We start from the raw sequence: 24,755 nt of genomic DNA on the forward strand, positions 1-24,755 counted from the left end.
ACCGCAATCGCGATACGCTACAATCCGAGCTTTATCGAAGTCATCGAGTCATCACATCAACGTTTCACCAGGCAACGCCGGTCGACTGATGTTTATGAGAAATCGGTTGGAAACGTTCCTCATGTCAGCACGTTTTAGGTGTCGCCACCGGCGTCATCCTTGTGCGAATGCTCTGAAAAGCTAATCATTGGCATATCACAGCATCTTCTTCCAGTCGGTTAAATTTCTCGTCTGCAGCACGTCATCTTCATGGTGTAGCAGTTTCAATGGCCAGTAGTGTACATATAGTTGTTCCATGACTTTCGTGTGGCTTACGGTAAATAAAATTCTCCTCTGCCACAATGTGCTTTAGACAAAAATGTTTTACTGCCTTGCGAAATGGTCAGACAAGAGAGATGTTAAAAATACGATAATCTGAGTGATATCAGTGCGGTGCCACTTATGATCTGTATCCGACAGAGATAAGACTCCGAGTGGTGTCATTGTTTTCTCGGCCAGCAGGAGTATAAAGAGGGCCGGGGGCAGGAGGCGTGCAGCACAGCCCAGGATGCCGCGTCCCGCCACAGTGACCTGGAGCCCGTGTCTGTGGCTGCTGCTGCTGTCTGCGGCTGCGGCGTGGCCGTCCGAGACCCGGCAGCGGACCGGCGGCCACGAGCGCATCGTCGGCGGCCACGAGGCCAGCATCGCCGACCTCCCCTGGCAGCTGGCCTTCGAGCTCGGCGGCGACCAGTCATGTGGCGCGTCGCTCATCGGCCCCTCCTGGGCGCTGACCGCCGGCCACTGCGTCGAGGACATCGGACTAGTCTACATGGCGCTGCGGGCGGGCTCCTCCGTCCGTGGCAGCGGCGGCACGGTGATAGAGGCGGCAGCCGCCTTCCTGCACCAGCAGTACGATAGCCGCACCGCCGACTACGACATCGCAGTCGTACAGGTTAGTGAAGTTTACTTTATTACCAGTCAGTACCCAGCGTTGTACCAGCAGTCCAGCTCCTCTTTTCCCCCTCTCTGCCGATTTCGTCCTCCCCCTCTCTCTGTCCACCTCCTCCTATCCCCTCTCTCTGGTCACCTCCTCCACCCCCCGCTCTCCGTCCATGCCCTCCTATTCCTCCCTCAGTCCACCTGCTTCTCCATCTCTCTCTGTCCCCCTCCTCCTCCTTCGTCTCTCTGTCCATCTTCGCTTCTTCCTTTCTCTGACTATCTCCTCTCCCCCTCTCTCTATCTCCTCCTTTCCCCTCTCTTTGGTCACTTCCTCTATCCCCCGCTCTCCGTCCTTCCCCTCCTATTCCTCCCTCAGTCCATGTTCTCCTCCCTCTCTCTCCCTGTCCACCTCTTCCTCCTTCGTCTCTCTGTCTATCTTCGCTTCTTCCTTTCTCTATCTCCTCTCCCCCTCTCCTTGCCTGTCTCCACTCTTCCCTTTGTCTGTCCATCTCTTCTAAACCCTGTCTCCATCCAACTTCTACCCTTCTCTGTCGATATCCACCTCCCCCTTTCTCTGTTCATCTCCTCCTCTTTACTTTATGTGCCCATTTCTCTGTCCACCTCTTCCTCCGACTGTCTTCTCCTTCCCCCTCTCTGTCTGCCCATCTCCTACTTCTTTCTCTCTCCCCACATTATCACCCTCACCCCAATAGGAGGGTGCTGGTTCCCAACCACACATTACTTCTTTCCTGATAGTAAATAATAGGTTTACAAAGTTTGGTTGAAATTGATCCACGAGTTTGGGATGAGCTTTTTACCTGCACGTTTGCCTGTGTACGCACGTTTCACAAGTACACTGACGGGAAAGTAGTCGCAACACCAAGAAATAATTAATGTAGAGTGATGAAATTTCGATGATACATCTGTCTAGGTAACATATTGAATTAATTAGCATTGCAAGATCACAGCTTAGAGCAAGCTCGCTGTAAGCTACTGCAAATGTTAAATGCTTGTACATTAGTAGGTGGTGTAACCGCCTGAATGTTGAATGCAAGCATGCAGAGGTAGATAGATTGTGTTGTACAAGTGCCGGATGTTAGTGTGTGGGGAGGAGTTCCACGCCTGTTGCACTTGGTCTGTCGATGATGATGATGATGATTATGTCTGATTTGGGGGCGATCAACTGCGTGTTCATCAGTCATCACTCGATACATGGACGGTTAATGCTGTTTGTGGATGACGGTGGAGTTGTCGTCTGATGATGTCCCATAAGTGCTCAATGGTGACAGATCTTCTCGTCGAACAGGATAGGGGAACATCTCGACACCCTGTAGAGTGTGTTGGGTCACAACAGCTGTATGTGCGCGAGAGTCATCTTTTAAGAAAATACCTCCTGCAGTGTTGTTAATGAATGGAACCTCAGCAGTTAGAATCACAAGACTGACGTACAAAGTTGCAGTCAGGGTGCATAGGATAGCCACGAGATTGCTCCTCCCATCAAGTGAAATATCATCCCAGGCCATAACTCCAGTGTATCTAGCACGCAGACAACTTGGTAGCTGGCCCTCAACTGGCCTCCTTCTAACCAACACTCGGTCGCCACCGTCACCGAGGAAGAACCCCCAGCATGTCCTCCAACGAACTTTCGCTTCTCGCCACTGATATTACAAATGGCGGTGGTTTGGGACCGGTGGAATGCACGGTGCGGGGATAACGGCTTGGATCTGTTCTTGAAGTAACCGATTTGTAACAGTATATTGTCTCAGAAGAAGCTGAGTAGCACAGTCGCTGTAGTGTAGTGGTATTGATACTAGACTGTTTCTTGGAGGGTAGTGGGTTCAAAACTCACCTGAACTGAGAAATTCTAATTTCCATGTGCGGTTCGCATTCACTGTAGAAGTATCCACAATTGACAAGAATCATTGTACTGGAATGTTCTGTAGGTGTATATAGACCGTATGTGTTCTCGCCGGAGACAGTTCGCTCCACGCTCTTGTATGTGCAAGTGCTGAATAAACCTTCGTTAAGTGAAGTTAGTGTTCGTCATTCATCTACTTACACCTTCTTCTATGTGACATTATTCTGGTGGAGGCGCTGGATATTAGAACTTGTGATGCTGCACATATCGACGACACAGTGGCTCCCATCAGGATGTGAAAGGACAATTTAAGGTAGTTTATGGATTACTTTACAAGAAAAACTGATCCGTTTGGAAAGAGGTGGCTACCAGTGATTCCTAAACGCATGTGCTTAGATGTTCTACAGAAATTCCACGACACACCTGAGGCTGGACAGTCAGGATTTGTTAAAACATATGATAGGATCCGCAAGATATTTTTGTGGCTAGGTTTATTTAGGAGTGCCCGTCACTATGTGTCGCATTGTCGAGAGTGCCAGAGGAGAAAGGCAGTTCCTCAGAAACCACATGACCCACTCACACCAATTCCACCAGCCGAAACGCGTTTCCAGAGTCTTGGGATTGACCTCCTCGGACGATTTTCAACGTCTGCTAGTGGCAATAGATGGATTATTGTTTGCACAGACTATCTGACACCCTAGGTGACGAAGAACGTATCAGCAAGGGAAGTTCTAATTAGATCACCGCCAGGGCGAACATCAATCATCGGGAGTCGGAGTATGCAGGACCGATGGCTCGTTCCCGGACTAGGAGGACGTAACACCGAGACGCTGTTCTCTTAAGGAGGGAGCAATGTCGCAGAAGAAGCTGAGTAACATCGTGGTGTAATCTCCGGCAGGGTAGCTCATCGTGTTCAGTCAGGGGGCTGTTTGGCCTCTGTAACAAAAAAACTGAGTGGAAGGATCAAGAAACGAACTTTAACGGATGCCTCGTGACGCGCGCAACGACCAAACCCAACGATCAACAGCGAGCAAAAATGTAAAAAAAAATAGTGTAGTGGTTATGGTACTAGACTGTTACATGGAGGGCCGTGAGTTCAAAAATCACATGAACAGAAGAATTTTAATTTCCGTGTTCGGTTCGAGTACGCTCTATAAAAATCCACAAATGACAAGAATTATTGTACTGGGATGTTCTGTAGCTGTATATGTACCGTGTGTTCTGGCCGGAGGCAGTTCACTCTGCACTCATGTATGTGCAAGTGCTGAATAAAGCTTGGTCAAGTGAAGTTAGTGTTCGTCATTCATCTACTTACACCTTGTTCTACGTGACAATATTGTCTCACTGTGGTGCCAAATACTGCTCAGATTGCTGCTGCAGATGCACTTCGATACGCCAGAGCCACAAGCCAGACACGATGGTATTCCCTCTCGGTAGTGTCACGTGGTCATACTGAGTCCAATCATCTTGTGAACGTTCATTCTCGTTACCGTCGCTACCAGTAATCATGTACAGCGGCAACATTACTCCCACGCCTTTATGCTATATCGCAGAAGGAACATCCAGCTCCTCATACCCCTATTGTACGACATCTTTCAAACGCAGTGGGGTCTTGATAATGGCGTCTTCGTCGCCTGAAAATTATTTTTGATCACCAGTAACTCACCACGTCGTATCTCATAGATAACTTAACGCTCACGACCACTGCACCGTATACTTACAAAAAACCTGATTTGCATCCTCATAGTGTAGCTACTAGAGCCATCTTACGCGACTGGCGCTAAATTTGAACAGACATCATTTTTTCGTTGTAGAAACTTGCCTACCAACTTTCGTTTGTGTTGCGAAACTCCTCGATATTTCGATTATTTTTTTACACTCCTGGAAATGGAAAAAAGAACACATTGACACCAGTGTGTCAGACCCACCATACTTGCTCCGGACACTGCGAGAGGGCTGTACAAGCAATGATCACACGCATGGCACAGCGGACACACCAGGAACCGCGGTGTTGGCCGTCGAATGGCGCAAGCTGCGCAGCATTTGTGCACCGCCGCCGTCAGTGTCAGCCAGTTTGCCGTGGCATACGGTGCTCCATCGCAGTCTTTAACACTGGTAGCATGTCGCGACAGCGTGAACGTGAACCGTATGTGCAGTTGACGGACTTTGAGCGAAGGCGTATAGTGGGCATGCGGGAGGCAGGGTGGACGTACCGCCGAATTGCTCAACACGTGGGGCGTGAGGTCTCCACAGTACATCGATGTTGTCGCCAATGGTCGGCGGAAGGTGCACGTGCCCGTCGAACTGGGACCGGACCGCAGCAATGCACGGATGTACGCCAAGACCGTAGGATCCTACGCAGTGCCGTATGGGACCGCACCGCCACTTCCCAGCAAATTAGGGATACTGTTGCTCCTGGGGTATCGGCGAGGACCATTCGCAACCGTCTCCATGAAGCTGGGCTACGGTCCCGCACACCGTTAGGCCGTCTTCCGCTCACGCTCCAACATCGTGCAGCCAGCCTCCAGTGGTGTCGCGACAGGCGTGAATGGAGGGACGAATGGAGACGTGTCGTCTTCAGCGATGAGAGTCGCTTCTGTCTTGGTGCCAATGATGGTCGTATGCGTGTTTGGCGCCGTGCAGGCGAGCGCCACAATCAGGACTGCATACGACTGAGGCACACAGGGCCAACACCCGGCATCATGGTTTGGGGAGCGATCTCCTACACTGGCCGTACACCGCTGGTGATCGTCGAGGGGACACTGAATAGTGCACGGTACATCCAAACCGTCATCGAACCCATCGTTCTACCATTCCTATACCGGCAAGGGAACTTGCTGTTCCAACAGGACAATGCACGTCCGCATGTATCCCGTGCCACCCAACGTGCTCTAGAAGGTGTAAGTCAACTTCCCTGGCCAGCAAGATCTCCGGATCTGTCCCCCATTGAGCATGTTTGGGACTGGATGAAGCGTCGTCTCACGCGGTCTGCACGTCCAGCACGAACGCTGGTCCAACTGAGGCGCCAGGTTGAAATGGCATGGCAAGCCGTTCTACAGGACTACATCCAGCATCTCTACGATCGTCTCCATGGGAGAATGGCAGCCTGCATTGCTGCGAAAGGTGGATATACACTGTACTAGTGCCGACATTGTGCATGCTCTGTTGCCTGTGTCTATGTGCCTGTGGTTCTGTCAGTGTGATCATGTGATGTATCTGACCCCAGGAATGTGTCAATAAAGTTTCCCCTTCCTGGGACAATGAATTCACGGTGTTCTTATTTCAATTTCCAGGAGTGTATTTCATTGTATTTATTCTAGTCTTACATTATTGCAGCTTCTCTTTCTTTCTCTCTCTGTTCACCTCCTCCATCACCCACTCTGTCCACTTCCTCTTGCCCCTCTCTCTTTCCATCAGCTCCTCCACACTCTCTTTCTCCATCTTCTCCTCCCACATGTTTCCGTACATCGTATCGTCTTTGCTTGCCCAATACATCTCGTCTACCCCTTTCTCTGTCCATATTGACCTCTTCTCTTTCTCCGTAATTTCCGCACTGTGCTTTTGTCATCTTCTCCCACTTCCTTTTTCTGGTCATCTCTCTCTCTCTCTCTCTCTCTCTCTCTCTCTCTCTCTCTCTCTCTCTCTCCACCTCCTACTCTTAGCCTCCTGTATCCATTTCTCCCTGACCGTCTCTCTCTGTAACACTTTCTTCGCCCTACATGAGTCCATCCCCGTCTTCGTCTTCCCGTCTCCTCCTCCTCCTTCTGCTCTCTCCACGTCATCATCCCCACCCCAAATGGAGGTTACTGGTTCCTACCCCTCACACTATTTCTTTTTAGAGAGTAAATAGTAAGTGTACAATGTTTGGTTTAAATCGACCCATGAGCTTTTTATCTGCGACTTTGCCAGTATGTACACACTTCACATACAGGGAGATTCTTATTAACGTTTAGAAAACCCCAAAGCGACGTAGATGACGCTGAGACAGGTAATTTAATACAAGACGAGTGGAGTCACAAATGTCGGGAAGTACCTCAAAAATGGATGAGAAATGTCGATCATGTGGCGTCACCATATAACATACTCCGCCATGCGAGGATCTGTTGGGATTAGGCGTGAAGGGATGACTGAAACGCAGTACTTGCATTCGAACACTTTTGTAAATGTGATCTGTTGCAACCGTAGAAGTTACCAAATTATTGTCCTCCCTGTAACCAAGTAAAAGCTGTTCTTATTTTGTGTATCTTTCCTTTTGTCAGTCCCATAGTGCTCAGAGCCTTTGAACCATTTGAATTCACATTGGGTCTAAGGTCTGGGAAGATGAGAACAGCTGCAAGAGATTGTTTTCACCCTGAGACTCTCTGTACTTCATCTAAATGATGCCATTTGTCAGTGGATGGGACAGTGTCTGGTCAGTGTCGTGTGGTTCTGATCGAGAAGTTAATTTTATATTCCTATAGCGGCATAAGGTGATGGGATAGTACAAAGTAATGGCAAATTGTTGCTTACACTGTTTGTGTTCGATTTACAGGTGAACGGATCCTTCACGCTGGGTCCCAATGTACAGCTAGTGGGACTTCCAGCTGAGGGCTACGACCCTCCGAGTGGGCTGCCTGTGACGGTCAGTGGCTGGGGTTACCAGCACAGCGGCAACGGCCCGTCCAGTACACTGCAGGCGGTAGACATCAACGTCGTGGACCGTGAGACATGCCGCAAAGTGTTCGTCGCAGTGAATTCCGTGACGGAACGCATGATCTGCTCTGGGGAGTTCACCCGTGGAGTATGCTTCGGTGACTCGGGTGGCCCACTGGTCAACAATGGTACGCAGGTGGGCATCGTCTCGTGGGGGCACACCTACTGCGAAGTCGGCCTCTCCGTCCAGACCAATGTCGGCTATCTGAGGGCCTGGATCCGAGACACCGCCGGCATCTAGACTTCACCCGCTCTCCTCAGTGGATACAATGGTTTAAGTCAACAGCAGATACTATCATCCACGCGTTCTTGTTAAATAAACATACGTATTTTATCGAATGCTTATATGGTGTCCTCTAAATACACTGTGGGTCATTAAAATCGCAAGACCAGGAAGTACAGCAAATGACGAAATTTTGGAGATGTCTTGTGAGGGAATTATGGAGAGGCCTTGGGAGGGAATTTTGGAGATGTGGTGGGAGAGTTGCCCTATCCGGCAGCAATAATGTCTCTAACCTAGGGTGGTGCTTATGGCTTTTCCATGGTTCTGCGGAATGATTAGTTAGGAAAACTGCCGTTTCACCAATTTATTATGACGAATAGATGTAGTCTGAAGACATAAATGCGGCAACTGTTAAAGCCTTTTAAAAATAACTACCACAAGGAAATCTTTCTTTTAGTTTTAAGAAATAGCGTCAATGAATTAACAACTGGTATGTTATCTGATACATTCCGCAAGCCAGCCAACCTTACAATCTTTTACATTTACAACAACTGATAGATAACACAATCTTTAAACATTTTAAACCTCAAAGTCTAACTGAGAAAATTCTTCTAGTTTTTAGAAATGACAATAACAAGATTGCCTGTTGGTTGTTATCCAGCATCTACTACTAGTTGGCTCAGCAAAGTCGACAACCTAAACATCAGTTTTCTTTTAAGTTGAACAATTCCTTAGCAGTCGAAACACAAATAGTTCCACCAGCTAGTCTTTTGTCAGGAAAAGTATTTCCTGCCTCAGCTAAGATAGCACACAATACTATCCCCATTTCAGAACTAAACAATTTATAAACACATTACAGACAATATTAACGAAGAACAGTTAGTAAATGTTGTGGTTGGCAGGCGAGCCAACCATATGGTTAATGGGGGCTGATATGCACGCGTTTCAGCTCACGCAGGCTGGCGTGAGGTCTGGAACATGACAAGGGAATTAGAAGTGAGAAAAACGGACGTAGCTGGTGGAATATTTAACTTTAATCGTTTCATGGAGAACGTTGCTCTTTGTGGTACATGATTCACAATATCAATAGTACGAATACTGGCGCCTTGCTATGTCGTAGCAAATAACGTAGCTGAAGGCTATGCTAACTATCATCTCAGCATATGAGAGCGTAGAAGTCAGTGAACCATCGCTAGCGAAGTCGGCTGTACAACTGGGGCGAGTGCTAGGGAGTCTCTCTAGACCTGCCGTGTGGCGGCGCTCGGTCTGCAATCACTGATAGTGGCGACACGCGGGTCCGACATATACTACCGGACCGCGGCCGATTTAAAGGCTACCACCTAGAAAGCGTGGTGTCTGGCCGTGACACCACAGTAAACAAATTAGGCAATTTAAGCAGACCACAGCAGTTTTCCTTTTCTGTTGCTAAGTCTAGCTGGGCTGCTAGCCCTCAGGTGCTGCTTATACACTACTGGCCATTAAAATTGCTACACCCCGAAGATGACGTGCTACAGACGCGAAATTTAACCGACAGGAAGAAGATGCTGTGATATGCAAATGATTAGCTTCTCAGAGCATTCACACAAGGTTGGCGCCGGTGGCGTCACCTACAACGTGCTGACATGAGGAAAGTTTCCAACCGATTTCTCATACACAAACAGCAGTTGACCGGTGTTGCCTGGTGAAACGTTGTTGTGATGCTTCGTGTAAGGAGAAGAAATGCGTACCATCAAGTTTCCGACTTTGATAAAGGTCGGATTGTAGCCTATCTCGATTGCGGTTTATCGTATCGCGACATTGCTGCTCGCGAAGGTAGAGATCCAATGACTGTTAGCAGAATATGGAATCGGTGGATTCAGGAGGGTAATACGGAACGCGGTGCTGGATCCCAACGGCCTCGTATCACTAGCAGTCGAGATGACAGGCATCTTATCCGCATGGCTGTAACGGATCGTGCAGCCACGTCTCGATTCCTTAGTCAACAGATGGGGACATTTGCAAGACAACAACCATGTGCACGAAGAGTTAGACGACGGAGACCATGGCCGCAGTTACCCTTGACGCTGCATCACAGACAGGAGCCCCTTCAATGATGTTCTCAACGACGAACCTGGGTGGACGAATGGCAAAACGTCATTTTTTCGGATGAATCCAGGTTCTCTTTACAACATCATGATGGTCGCATCCGCGTTTGGCGACATCGCGGTGAACGTACGTTGGAAGCGTGTATTCGTGATCGCCATACTGGCGTATCACCCGGCGTGATGGTATGGGTTGCCACTGGATACACGTCTCGGTCACCTCTTGTTCGCATTGACGGCACTTTGAACAGTGGACGTTACATTTTAGACGTGTTACGACCCGTGGCTCTATCCTTCATTCGATCCCTGCGAAACCCTACATTTCAGCAGGATAATGCACGATCGCATGTTGCAGGTCCTGTACGGGCCTTTTTGGATACAGAAAATGTTCGACTGGCGCCATGGCCAGCACATTCTATAGATGTCTCACCAATTGAATACGTCTGGTCAATGGTAGCCGAGCAACTGGCTCGTCACAATACGCCAGTCACTACTCTTGATGAACTGTGGTATCGTGTTGAATCTGCATGGGCAGCTGTACCTGCACACGCCATCCAAGCTCTGTTTGACTCAATGCTCAGACGTATCAAGGCCGTTATTACGGCCAGAGGTGTTGGTTCTGGGTACTGATTTCTCAGGATATATGCACCCAAATTGCGTGAAAATGTAGTCACGTGTCAGTTCTAGTATAATGTATTTGTCCAATGAATATCCGTTTATCATCTGCATTTCTTCTTGGTGTAGCAATTTTAATGGCCAGTAGTGTATATGAATATGGCCGGGACCATACATGCTCGTACACTTAGACAGTAAGCGGAGAGCTCCTAGGATTCTTGGAAGGCAGCTATCGTTGTAACTGCCCAGAAATCCAAATGGAGCAGCACAGTCACCAACAGCTGGCACCTGTCCCGGCCACCCATCAACAAGCCAATCCCTGCTGCACATCCCATCTGCCATCCATTCCAGGGACCACATAAATCATGTTCTCTCCACACTCAAGTTAGGCAAAATTTTCCTCTTGGAACCAACACTGCCAACATTGGCCCATTCACCCTACACTCAAGATAGCCCACGATCCTCCTTAAGGAACTCGTAGTGCCATCACTGGCGCACTAACTCCACCCTCAAGCTGGACGAATACATTTCAAAAGCAGTCACAGTGCCAAAATTGGCACACTAGCTGGGTATCGATTCGAACTGAACTCAGACGACAGTTGCTTCAACATTGTCCAAAAATTCATCCATCATATTGGCTGGTAAATGATGACTTGCCAGTCTTTTGGCAGCCTGTGACTATGTATATCAGTGGGTGAGAGATTTAGAGAACATGGCCATGGCAACAGTCAAACCTGCAAGTATTGTGGTCGGTCGGGATAACAAAGGATACATGTGCTCTTGCTTTAGCATGCTGAAAAATAATGTCACAGAGGACCAGGAGATAGGGCTAGCTGCTGGCTGTGGTGATCATGTTGTGCAATCGATGGCATCTCATACCATTTCGTCAAGTGAGGAGCCCTACAGATGGTGTCGAGGGCAGTCTTGCTACATTCACACTTCATGGAACTTCAACACATAGATGAATTCATCATGATGTTGTACTTTGAGTGAGGATTCATCTGAAAAGACGACTTGGTACCATTTATGTGTGGAGTTATATCGTTGGGTGCAGCACTGTCAAGTGCATCAGTGTCAACAGTTAAGAGAAGTTGCGACAACAATCTTCATATCGACTGTCCTCGATGCTTCAGACGTAGGTTCCCTGTCCGTTGGGATTCTTGTGCTGCTACATACAAAGTACGTTCCCTCTTTTTGACTCAAGGTAAGTAAAGTGAATCTACAATCCTGCACAGCCAAGCAACCAACACTTGTGTTGTATGGGGTCACTGACAGCCTTCATGGCGCTGAGTGTGGCCCTTCTGCTCCGATAGATTCCATATTAGCACCATAATCGTGGGATCCAAGCCAACGCTGTCAGCACAACGTGGAACAATGAGCCACATTCTCGATAGGATATCTTACTGCCACTGTTGTATTCTACTATGTGCTGGTAATGTTTTATCCTTATTACACCATACACAACAACCGACATTCAAATGCTATTTCTGCCTGAGAAACCACCTGCATAACCTTTCCTTACATACAGAATTCAGATGACGTTACACTTATGCACTTTGTGCGGCTGTGATGAAATAATAGTCTTTTCCATATCCAAGCATGTAGTACACTACAAGCCAGTTTGGTGTTTATTGCATGTGGCCTTCATGCCGGTGAAATTCTGATGACCACTGGTGTATGTCCTGCACTCTCGTTTCTATACATCATTCACCTACCGAACTGTAGCACGAGTCCCAGCAGATGAAGCCTAAACAGCTGATACTTTTTTACGAGCGAAACATTGTTGAGCATTTTCAGCTTTGACCACTATGAGAGGTGTTATTCCCCATTATTGGTTGTTTCTTCCACAGGTGTTAAACATTTCATACCTTATTATGAGCGTTTAACACAGAACACAAAACCTCCAGTTCGATAACAAACTGATGCTTGCTAATGCAATGATGTTCATGCCTCCACCGTTAGAGATACTTTTGCTAGTAATAAGATGTCGCCATTCAAAATATTATCTTGTTTCTTTGGATCCAATGTGTTTCTGAGTTACAACTTTATTTTCAAAGACTGCATTATGATTTCGGGCATTATACCTGCTTCAGTTGACAATTCGGCACGTAAAAAAAAATGTTGATTTTACAAGAAAAGCGATTCAGACGAGATTAATGAACAAATGAAGTATTACGAGGGTGACTTTCACTTCGAATACTCTAGGATGCCGACGGTTGAAGTGTATTATTTAGATGAAACATTTCAGTCTGTGAGTCTAAGTTTCGAGCTCACCGTAGTTGGGTTTCAACCTACTCGACGATATACGGTCGATACAATAACAACTACAACCACCGCCATTTGCCACAACGAGTTATTCAGCATCCCCGGTTACAACAACGAATTTAAATGCCGTTGATATTTAAACTCGCTGTGGTGTACCAATCTAAAAGTGTAGTTAAATGAATCGACAGGCGAGTGGGATATTACCGTTTGCATGTGCGTTTCCGTAGGAATCTGCCAAGTGCAGCAAATTATGCCAAATAGTAATCCGAAGTTGGAAGTCTCGTTCAAGAGTGAAACGCTAATGAAAGCTATACGTTTATTTCGGCTTCATGGCACAATATTACGCTGCAACAATTTCAGAACCAGTTTCATCACGGGATACAAAAAAATTCTCATTGAACATCTTCCAGACATGTCCAATTAATTTCTCCTATACGATCATCTTATTAGACTAACTGTCTACAAAAGGTGGAATCCATGACGGAGAGTGGCATATGATGTCTTATTAGCATTAAAAACCTAATGAGATATCATTTTCGTACATATAAATACAAGAAATAAGATAAAATCAAATCTAATAAGGCTGAAACATGCCATTCTTCTTTTACAAACATCGTATGCTTATTAGCGAACTATACACCTAATTTTTCGTCACATTGAGTTTTAGACCGACAGACATGTAAGTCTTTCGGTTCATGATCAAGCAATTATTAGTTCATGACAACCGATGACATGAAATGTAAAAGCCAACTCTGGTCAAATGTCAGTGAACTTAGTATGAGGAGTTGGTGGGTTTGTTGCAACATAGTGGGAGAATGTGACGGAGTTGAGAGAGGGAGAGTGTGTAATGGAGAGGAGAAGGTGTATTCATATTTCTGAAAGGGAGAAGAGAATTACGTCCGAGAAGAGAATTACGTCCAGTCATCCTTGTGTATCACGCCTGTTATAGAAACCATAATGAACGTCCTTTTGTTGTAAAAAGAAAAAAAATATCAGTCATCCTGACAGTGATGACAGATACTGACAACAAAATGTACACTCTTGACAGTTTGATTAACAAGAATATTATGTAAATATTACTGCTTATCATAAGGAAAGGACAGAATGAAAGAATACCATATGATACGAAACAGAAACTTGAGAAAATTCGAAAAATTATTATTTACCAAGGTTAAAGCTGAGACAATGAACTGACCAAATATAACATTTATCTTAGAAGATAGTTGTAGCTGCACCGAGCTGTAATTTCGCTGTGACAAAAATGTAACTCGCCAATGGAGATGTTAACTTCACTTCTCTCTTGTACTCTGCAATAGTAGTACTCATGTTAAGCGCTACTAGACTGTTTTAAAACCGATATCAAGTTTAAAAGTTTTACGGCTGGAAGTATTAGAAGTCGGACTGAAGTAAAATCATCTTTACCGTTTAGGCAGATAACGGGGTAGTTGATATATGTGACAGAAAAATAACTCGTGTGAGTGCTGATTTGTGATGGGACTTAGCCTTCGTGCTAATCGCCGACATAACCTCAATTATTAGTCTTGAGTATGCAACAGGTAAACGCAATCACGAAGAACTTACAATTTCGCCGTGTGGTCAGAAACTATCGTCAAAGTCAAAATTTGCTGATGCTAACAGAGGCAGTTCCCTGAATGAAAAATCGGTGTGTGTGTCAGTGTAGGGACAAATAATTACGAAGAACAGTAAACTTTAATTCAACTTTAATTCTTCGAGTCGCATACATCATTTAATGGACATTTAAAGTGTATTTGTGGAATTAACTGATTCTTCGGATAACATAAAAGTGAAAAGTGATTTAGTGACAATTTAACTGTAAACAGCAATAAGTTTACACCGAACTACTACGCATTCTGAATATTGCTCAAGGGTATGACATCTATGGAATTACGTCGCTTAGTTGTTGAATATGCGACGTAGCGACGTGTTGACGACGGAATAATAACTAACAACTCAATATCCTCGCAAAACTCATGATGCGATATCGGCTTGGGTGATGGACTGAAGATTCAACACATTATATTTTCAACGTTTGAATACCCATTCTCAAGCCGGGCATAAGAACTACAGTCAGCAAGTTCGTGTAAACTGAAATGTCTTTTGGTTGTCATTTCGGATCAAGGGAGTTATCGCGTTATCGAGTGGTGCAGTCACTATACTTATAAGTGGAGAATATCGATAGACATCGAACACCATTGCTTTAATTACAAGCAAGAGCGGCGCACACACTCCGACGTGCAGCTCCATCGAAACATTGATATCAGTTTTAAGAGGCAGTATCTGATAAATAACCAAACCGCACGAGGAGTTTGTTTTTATGATAGTTACAGATTGGCTTTTTCGTGATCAACTGGAACAACCATCACCATCGAGCCGAGACAAAGCGAGACGTCACACTTGTGAGGAGGCTGTATTGAAAGACTGTCATTACTGAATGTAGACGGTAGTCACTTTTATTCACTGTTGGTTTGTTCATTCGGCGCGTCACTGGGTTGGAAAACCTGTTTCCTGTGTACTATTAGTGCCTGTAGTAAGTTAAGTTATATGTATGTGGATTTCCAGTGGCACAGTGGGAGATGTTTAGTGATGTCTGCTCGATTTTGTGTACTGTAATTTCTCCTTCTCTGGCATGGTTTCATCAAACGATTTGCTAATAAGACTTCCGTTTATAACTAACAATTTATCCACTAGTAGACAGTGTTGTTAGGACGTGGATAATCGTCTGCAAAGCTGATTTCAACAACAATTGTAGCAAAAAGATGATGTATACAACAACAACACATTAGTGGCGTTTTCTCCAGATGGAGGATTAAGGAGAGTCCCTACCTTTAGACATGAACTGCGGTATTTTTAGCTGCTTACAGTTTTGACCATCAAGTCTACATGGTCTTCATAAAATACATAAAGATGGCGCTCCACTCAGACTACCGTAAGTGTCATTCGTTATCCGGGAACCGGTAACGGCTAGAATGCCAATTTTTTGAGTACATCAAGACAATGAATAATGATCTTACATAGCAAAATGCTGAAATTAAACAGAAGCCTAATGATCTCAAACAGCAATGGAGAAAATCTGAAACACAAATATAAAAGCAGATAATGTTGAGAGAAGAATCAAGTTAAAGAGAATGTACAAGAATTCCGGGAAGCGTTAAAAAAAATCGCGGAAGAGACTGACTAAACCGTTAAAAAACAAAAAAAAATAATCACATAACAAAGTTATGACAGAACAATCCAAGCTCAGATCAGAAGTGTATGGGTTGAACTCTAAGCAAGACAAAGATCATTGCACAGTAAAATCGCAGTCCATCAGGTGGCAGGAAAAAGAAACAAGCACAGCACTGACATCGCCTTAGCCAAAAGTCGCTGTGCACAGCGTGAAAACTCACTGATTAATATGGCAGCTGACTAAATTTGAACATAGACAACAACTCACTTTAGGTGAATGGATGCTAAAACGAAAATCAGTACTACAGTACAAGAAAGACCTTGCAACATGCTGAGCGTAACACCGAACATCGTAACTGATGTTACTATCTGTAGACTCAAGAGTCTTGAGTTCAAATTAACTCAAAGCCTGCACTCTGCCCATGGCTACGGGACCCCCTGCAGTTCAGGCCAGGTCTACCAGCGTGCGTTCTTCTGCATGAAAGCGATGTCCGAGGCTTCCAGGCCCAGTGGCTGTTCCGGCGTGCACGTCTCTTCCTTGTTCCCTGAAATAACGCCCATAATGCGGCCATTTTGCCATCTACCCAAGGCAGGCTTCGTTCAGCTTCAGACATAACTGACTAACAAAACATAAACGCAGTCCCGTCACGTCAAAAGTACTTCATGCAGTTAGCTATAAACGAACTCAGTACACAACAACTGTCAATTCTCTTTAATAAACATCATTCATGAACTCGCCCCCCTCACGAGAAGACGGAAGCACCCGTGGCGGAATGAAGACTATGACAATGCAATAGTCCGAAGACAGACACTCAGGGGGAAGTGGAATTGTAAGAAAGCCAAGAAAAATTGGGAGAACTTTTCGAACAAAGAAAGCTTACAGCTAAGATAATTCGAGGAACCAAACGGACCTTCACACAAAACCAACTGACCCAAATAGAAGAGAGTTTCTTTAAGAATGACTCCAGACATTTCTACAGAACCTTCAAGCAGACATCCAGGAAATACAATCCGCCAAGCCTCCACTTCAGAGACTCGCAGGACCAACTGGTTTTTAACGACCAAGACAACTGTCACCTCTCAGTTCAGTTCTTTAAAACCCTTCTCACCTGTGACACACCCAGCGAAGACTTCTACTAGAAGCAAACCACACCAAACCTGCCTCCTTCATTAGAAGAAGTTGGACAAATCAGTCAACTGCTAAAGAATAATAAGGCAGCTGGAGAGGACTCTATCGTTGCTGAACTCTGGATATGTTGTGAAAGCAATGCCGTGGGCAAGCTCACCGAGATCATCCAGGACATCTGGGAAACAGAAATTACCACCTGATTGCAACACGCCTCTGAACCATCTGCTTCACAAAAAGTGATATTTTACTGATGTGAGCAACTAACGTGGATTTTCTGTTATCCTAGTAACATACAAGATTCTCTCAAAGGCGTTATTAACAACGGCAGATCAACTGGATAGTCAACTGGGAGAATATCAGGGAGGTTTCAGGAAGACCTGATCCTGTGCAGAACAGATCCTCAACCTTAAAACTGCTCTGGCATACTCCAAGATGTCAAAACCGCAAGGTGGTCGTCACCTTTGTTGATCTCAGGAAAGCGTACGACTCCGTTGACAGAGAAACGCTTAACAAAATACTCCAGGAACTAGGTCTGGACAACAAATCCTGCATACTTACTCTACAAACATTGACCAGCACCCATTCCAATGCCAAATTTAGAGGTCAGAGATAAAAACTGGAGTGCGACAATGGGGTGGACTCTCCCCACTTCTCTTCAACTGCGTCGTTGAAAAGGCTGTGAAGAGAATGGCGCACGGAACTGACCAATTTTGGTGTTCGGAGTCGTGTCTATCTGGGCCGTAAGAACGAAGAACTGATTGTAGATTGCCAGGGTTTTGCAGATGACAGGGCACTGATTGCTGATTCTCTTGAAATGGCAACAATGCAAAAAAAAACTTCCTCAGAAAACAGGCAGCCAAAGTGGGTCTCCAAGTGTCGCTGGAGAAAAAAGAGTTCTTCAAAAAAATGGTTCAAATGGCTCTGAGCACTATTCGACTTACCTTCTGAGGTCATCAGTTGCCTAGAACTTAGAACTAATTAAACCTAACTAACCTAAGGACATCACACACATCCATGCCCGAGGTGGGATTCGAACCTGCGACCGTAGCGGTTGCTCGGTTCCAGACTGCAGCGCCTAGAACCGCACGGCCACTCCGGCCAGCCAGAGTTATTCACCAACACCAAAGAAGCTAACAAAGAGGTGTTACTGGTCCAGGATAACTTCAAAAGGACTGAGAAGTTTAAGTATCTCAGCGAATGAATTGAAGCCAACTTATCAGAGAAAACGTCGTTATCCATGAGCCTCAGAAAGTTGAAACTAGTCTATGGACTATGAACACGTACAACAAGAAATGCCTGTCACGCAACCTGAAACTTGAGGATTACACATCATTCATACGACCAGAAGTACTGTCTTTCCATGAACCGGAGATGTTTGATGCAGAAATTGGAAGTCAGAGAAAGGAGAAACTTCAGGAAGATCCTAGGCCCGGTAGAAAAAGATGGGGAATTCAGAAGGCGACAAAACTCGAAACTCTACTAATATATCGAGATGCTCCCTGACTGTGCAATAAAAACAAGGGTAGCTTTATACAGCCATGTTCCAAGATTGCCTCCAAGCAGATTGACCAACCCTCTGTCCACCTTCTGACAAAACAAGAAACTTCGCACCTCTTGGCTGACAGGAACTGGAAAGGACACTAAGGAAGTGGGAATAACCGATCTCCGAACAGACAGTCTCTGACACATACCCTGAAGAAAGTAGGAGGATTTCAGAAAAAGCCTCCAAGGAGACGTACCCCTTGGACAGAAGAAAGGAAGGGGCTACATCGGCAGAGGGTGCGACAATACATGGCAAAGATCAAACCCCAACAGTTGAACAAGCGTGATCCAAAGTAGGCCCATTCGAAAGACGAAGAAGAAGGAGAAGAAACATAATTCCATCGGTCACAGTATCGTCTTAACTAGATACAAGAGCCCTAATTGCATGTGTCCAGCGGAATTCAATAAATAAAGTGAAAGAAAGGGAGGTCCAAAGGTCTGGACGCCTTTCAGTGTCTACTTTTACGGTAAATCTGCCAGGACCTGGAACAGCAGTTGGGAATCCAAGCAAAAGAATCAGGGAAAAAGTTGTGTTGGAATACTGAATTTTGAAAGAAAACCTTGCGCAGCAGTTTTTGTTATCCTGGTATTGAAAATCGGAAATGAATAAGCTGCATTTCGGATGCAGAATACCATTGTCCATTAGATTTTGTGGAAATATGTGGTTAAGTGAAGACTTCGGAAGAAGAGACGAAAATTTGATTTAACGGATTTCTAGATGAAGATCGTGAAGGCACTACGTGTGTGAACCTTTGCTTTATTATCCGGTAACGTTTTAGTCTGTGACACTAATTCACTTCAACAGAGACAGACAGCATTACTACACATTACTGTGCATTCTTATATGGGACGTATTTCATAAGCCTCTTGATACCTTCTATTTTACAGTGCTTTATTTTAAGCATTCCTATATAAACTGTACCGCGAGGAAGTTTCATGTTTTCTTATTGAAAAGTTGCTTTAAGAGAAGCCACAAGTGGACTGTTTGAGTTGTATCAGAATAGTGAATAATTATCAAGACCGAATGCTATGTTCGACTGACGTAACACTTCGCTTCCTCGAGACTCCCAGGGGAATCTATATTTCTTGCAAAAATTCGATCAGCGCCCCTCAGAATGCAAAATTTCCTCCGTATTCACGACGGGGACAGTAAACATGTTGTTCTTGGGACAGTTTACCGTGATTGATCCCGCTAAAATTGTCCCTTCTGCACGAGGGGGAAGCTTTCAGACGGAAAGAAAATATCACTTTCCTGCGTCAACAGCACATACCAGACGGAAGCCTCTTTAGCATAGTATGATGCTTCCACCCCTGGAAGGCAACAAATCACTTATGCCAAAAAATATGAAAAAGGTCCTTTCAGAAATGATCGTTCTAGTTGTTTTGTACTGTCTCGATTTAAGTCTGTATTTAAGTAACAGATCAATTGCAAAAATAGAAAGGTTTTTCTGCAGTTTCATTTGCATAATTATTCACTCAGAAATATCGTTTATTTCGCTTAATATGCAAATATATATATTTTCTGCTTACATATTTAATAAAAAGACTAGCATTTCTATATTACTAGAGGTCACTGGCATCATTTACTTCTAATAACTGTTAATATTTGTATCCGGATTTTATCATTACGTTTGACTTAGAATTTTCTCGTCATTGTGTTAAGTAAGTGAAATTACAGATTTGCTGCAGTAAAATTGTAAAGGATAATGCGTAAACAATGATTTTCATTGATCATTAAAAATTGCCATTGTTATGAAAATTCTTTTATCCACAAAACTTATTCGTGCAAATGTTGGTATCGGTACCACTAAAGTCGAAACAAAGACATTTTCAGTAAATGAAGGTATATTAAAACTATCTCTACGTAAAAGTTTGAATCGTAAGAAAAGTACATTGCACTGATGAGATGACTGATGGTGAAAGAAAACTATATAAAGGAAAGTTGTTATTTCACAAAAGTGGCACGGTTGAGCACTGGCAGTTTTGTAGTTCTACTTGGTGGCAGTTCCAGGCCGGATTTCGTTAGTGTGTGACACGTTAACCACACCCAAATGTTGAAATCACAAGAGGAATAAAATAACTAAAATATAGTACTAAGACATTTCATTTATGAAATTATATATACTGTACACGAATCCCAGAATCCTCTTGCAACCAGAAATGTTCAACTACACTAATGAGTCATGTACGATAGTGATTGTAGATGGAAAAACAATTCCTACAGGTAAGTAGAAATAATATTCATGTACCATAGCGTGTATTTGAAAATAAGTTCCACTTCCTCTTTCTATTTCATCACAAGATGCGAGACACTGTGCTGCAAAGGAACTCACCGCAGATACGAGCTTTACCAGTGACGTTTCAATTGTTGTCGAATGTATTAGAATGAGAGGACGATTGCAATGCCAGAAATTCAAGTGCTTAAGTCGTTTGGTTTTCCTTCTAAAAGTACGCAATTTCCATACTTTTTTTTCTCTGTAATACACTACTAGCCATTAAAATAGCAAAATTTAACGGACAGGAAGAAGATGCTGTGATATGCAAATGATTAGCTTTTCCGACCATTACACAAGGTAAGTCCCGGTGGCGACACCTACAGCGTGCTGACATGAGGAAAGTTTCCAACCGATTTCTCATACACAAACAGTAGTTGACCGGCGTTGCCTGGTGACACGTCGTTGTGATGCCTCGTGTAGGGAGGAGAAATGCGTACAATCACGTTTCCGACTTTGATAAAGGTCGGATTGTAGCCTATCTCGATTGCGGTTTATCGAATCGCGACATTGCTGCTCGCGTTGCTTGAGATCCAATGACTGTTCAGGAGGGTAATACGGAACACTGTGCTGGACCCCAACAACCTCCTATCACCAGCAGTCGAGATGACAGGCATCTTATCCCCATGACTGTAACGGATCGTGCAGCCACGTCTCGACGCTTGCAAGACAACAACCATCTGCACGAACAGATCGACGACGTTTGCAGCAACATGCACTATCAGTTCGGAGAGCATGGCTGCGATTACCCTTGACACTGCACCACAGACAGAAGCGCCTGCGATGGTGTACTCACCGACAAACCTGGGTGAATGGCAAAACCTCATTTTTTCGGAAGAATCCAGGTTCTGTTTACAGCATCATGACGGTCACATCCGTGTTTGGCGACATCGCGGTGAACGCACATTGGAATCGTGTATTCGTCATCGCCATACTGGCGTATCACCCGGCGTGATGGTATGGGGTGCCATTGATTACACGTCTCGGTCACCTCTTGTTCGCATTGACGGCACTTTGAACAGTGGACGTTACATTTCAGTTGTGTTACGACTCGTGGCTCTACCTTTCATTCGATCCCTACGAAACCCTACATTTCAGCAGGATAATGCACGACCGCATGTTGCAGGTGCTGTAAGGGCCTTTCTGGATACATCAAATGTTCGACTACTGCCCTGGCCTGCACATTCTCCAGATCTCTCACCAATTGAAAACGTCTGGTCAATGGTGGCCGAGCAACTGGCTCGTCAGAATACGCCAGTCGCTACTCTTGATGAACTGTGGTATCGTGTTGAAGCTGCATGGGCAGCTGTACCTGTACACGCCATCCAAGCTCTGTTTGACTCAACGCCCAGGCTTATCAAAGCCGTTATTACGGCCAGAGTTGGTTGTTATGGGTACTGATTTCTCAGGATCTATGCACCCAAATTGCGTGGAAATGTAATCACACGTCAGTTCTGGTGTAATATACACTCCTGGAAATGGAAAAAAGAACACATTGACATCGGTGTGTCAGACCCACCATACTTGCTCCGGACATTGCGAGAGGGCTGTACAAGCAATGATCACACGAACGGCACAGCGGACACACCAGGAACCGCGGTGTTGACAATCGAATGGCGCTAGCTGCGCAGCATTTGTGCACCGCCGCCGTCAGTGTCAGCCAGTTTGCCGTGGCATACGGAGCTCCATCGCAGTCTTTAACACTGGTAGCATGCCGCGACAGCGTGGACGTGAACCGTATGTGCAGCTGACGTACTTTGAGCGAGGGCGTATAGTGGGCATGCGGGAGGCCGGGTGGACGTACCGCCGAATTGCTCAACACGTGGGGCGTGAGGTCTCCACAGTACATCGATGTTGTCGCCAGTGGTCGGCGGAAGGTGCACGTGCCCGTCGACCTGGGACCGGAGCGCAGCGACGCACGGATGCACGCCAAGACCGTAGGATCCCACGCAGTGCCGTAGGGGACTGCACCGCCACTTCCCAGCAAATTAGGGACACTGTTGTTCCTGGGGTATCGGCGAGGACCATTCGCAACCGTCTCCATGAAGCTGGGCTACGGTCCCGCACACCGTTAGGCCGTCTTCCGCTCACGCCCCAACATCGTGCAGCCCGCCTCCAGTGGTTTCGCGACAGGCGTGAATGGAGGGACAAATGGAGACATGTCGTCTTCAGCGATGAGAGTCGCTTCTGCCTTGGTGCCAATGATGGTCGTATGCGTGTTTGGCGCCGTGCAGGTGAGCGCCACAATCAGGACTGCATACGACCGAGGCACACAGGGCCAACACCCGGCATCATGGTGTGAGGAACGATCTCCTACACTGGCCGTACACCTCTGGTGATCGTCGAGGGGACACTGAATAGTGCACGGTACATCCAAACCGTCATCGAACCCATCGTTCTACCATTCCTAGACCGGCAAGGGAACTTGCTGTTCCAACAGGACAATGCACGTCCGCATGTATCCCGTGCCACCCAACGTGCTCTAGAAGGTGTAAGTCAACTACCCAGGCCAGCAAGATCTCCGGATCTGTTCCCCATTGAGCATGTTTGGGACTGGATGAAGCGTCGTCTCACGCGGTCTGCACGTCCAGCACGAACGCTGGTCCAACTGAGGCGCCAGTTGGAAATGGCATGCAAGCCGTTCCACAGGACTACATCCAGCATCTCTACGATCGTCTCCATGGGAGAATAGCAGCCTGCATTGCTGCGAAAGGTGGATATACACTGTACTAGTGCCGACATTGTGCCTGCTCTGTTGCCTGTGTCTATGTGCCTGTGGTTCTGTCAGTGTGATCATGTGATGTATCTGACCCCAGGAATGTGTCAATAAAGTTTCCCCTTCCTGGGACAATGAATTCACGGTGTTCTTATTTCAATTTCCAGGAGTGTATTTCTCCAATTTTATTGGACACTAGTGTACATTATCTTTACAAACGTCCAATGTGAGAAAAAAATATTTAGTATGTAAAGCAAATGAATTCCGACCGACTATACTTCTAAGATGAACGTTTAGTTATATGAGTATTCGCCTATCTGAATGATCGTGAATGTGATGTAACTCTTGTGGGCGTGTCAGAAATAAGTAACTAAGTAATTATTTCTCCTCGATCAAGTGATGAAATTTTCATGCTTCCGAAGATGAATTGTAAATTTTGGAAGGGGAACTGTCAAATTCGAGATTATAGTACGGCGTCAGTTAATGTTGCGCGTAAAGCTCTCGCCCCTCCCCTCTGGAAAAAGGTAGATCGTACAGAGTTACGTAAATTCGAAAATGTCATTTCCAAGTGGGAAGGGGAGTGGTATGAGAGTGGTGTCTGATTTTATCGGGCGATGCCGGGACAGCGAAATATTTATGTAGATTCTGATGAGAGCGCTTCATGCAAATGACTTTCTGTCATGATAAGCTACGCATCCTACACGTGTCCATTAGCATATAACCTCACGAACACACGTTCTGATGTACCAGATAACTGTATTTGGCGTAGAACCGGTATTTGCCTAGAGCTGATGCGACTCCGTCATTAAAGCTTTCGCGTTTATTCAAAAATATGTACGTATCACAACGTTTATTTTGCTGTTAATATCAGATGACTAGTAAACATAAATAACTCTGAGTATGTGACACCATGTTTCACAGTGGGAACATCATCTACCACATCTTCATTTATTTCTTGACTCTTAAGATAAATTCGGCAAGAATCTGGACTCTAACGAATTGTAGGCTTGAAATAATAACTGCTGCTCTATCTTAAAGCAACACAGTTAACTTATTAATTCTTCCACAATTTTGACTTAAAAATCTACTTTACTAAAATCGTACGAGAAGACTTAAAAGGTACTCGTTATTAAGATAGGCCAAACAATTTTTGATGGATGATGCACTACGCTTCAAAGTGACACAGATACATGAAACTGTTTTTCAACGTAGAAACCAGAGTTTACTGTCGAAATGTTCTGCGAGTTTCCGCGACGA

General features: G+C 45.3%; 1 protein-coding gene across 1 annotated transcript; it reads left to right on the forward strand.

The window, feature by feature from the left end:
- The first annotated feature begins 532 nt into the window (after positions 1-532).
- LOC126272902 (trypsin-1-like) lies at positions 533-7,807 on the forward strand. The gene is made up of 2 exons (XM_049976166.1): positions 533-931; positions 7,308-7,807. Exons 1-2 carry the CDS (start codon positions 548-550, stop codon positions 7,707-7,709), a joined length of 786 nt encoding a protein of 261 aa, XP_049832123.1. The 5' UTR covers positions 533-547; the 3' UTR covers positions 7,710-7,807.
- Positions 7,808-24,755: the final 16,948 nt, after the last annotated feature.

The sequence above is a fragment of the Schistocerca gregaria genome, chromosome 5 (genome assembly GCF_023897955.1).
Source record: "Schistocerca gregaria isolate iqSchGreg1 chromosome 5, iqSchGreg1.2, whole genome shotgun sequence".
Taxonomy (NCBI): domain Eukaryota; kingdom Metazoa; phylum Arthropoda; class Insecta; order Orthoptera; family Acrididae; genus Schistocerca; species Schistocerca gregaria.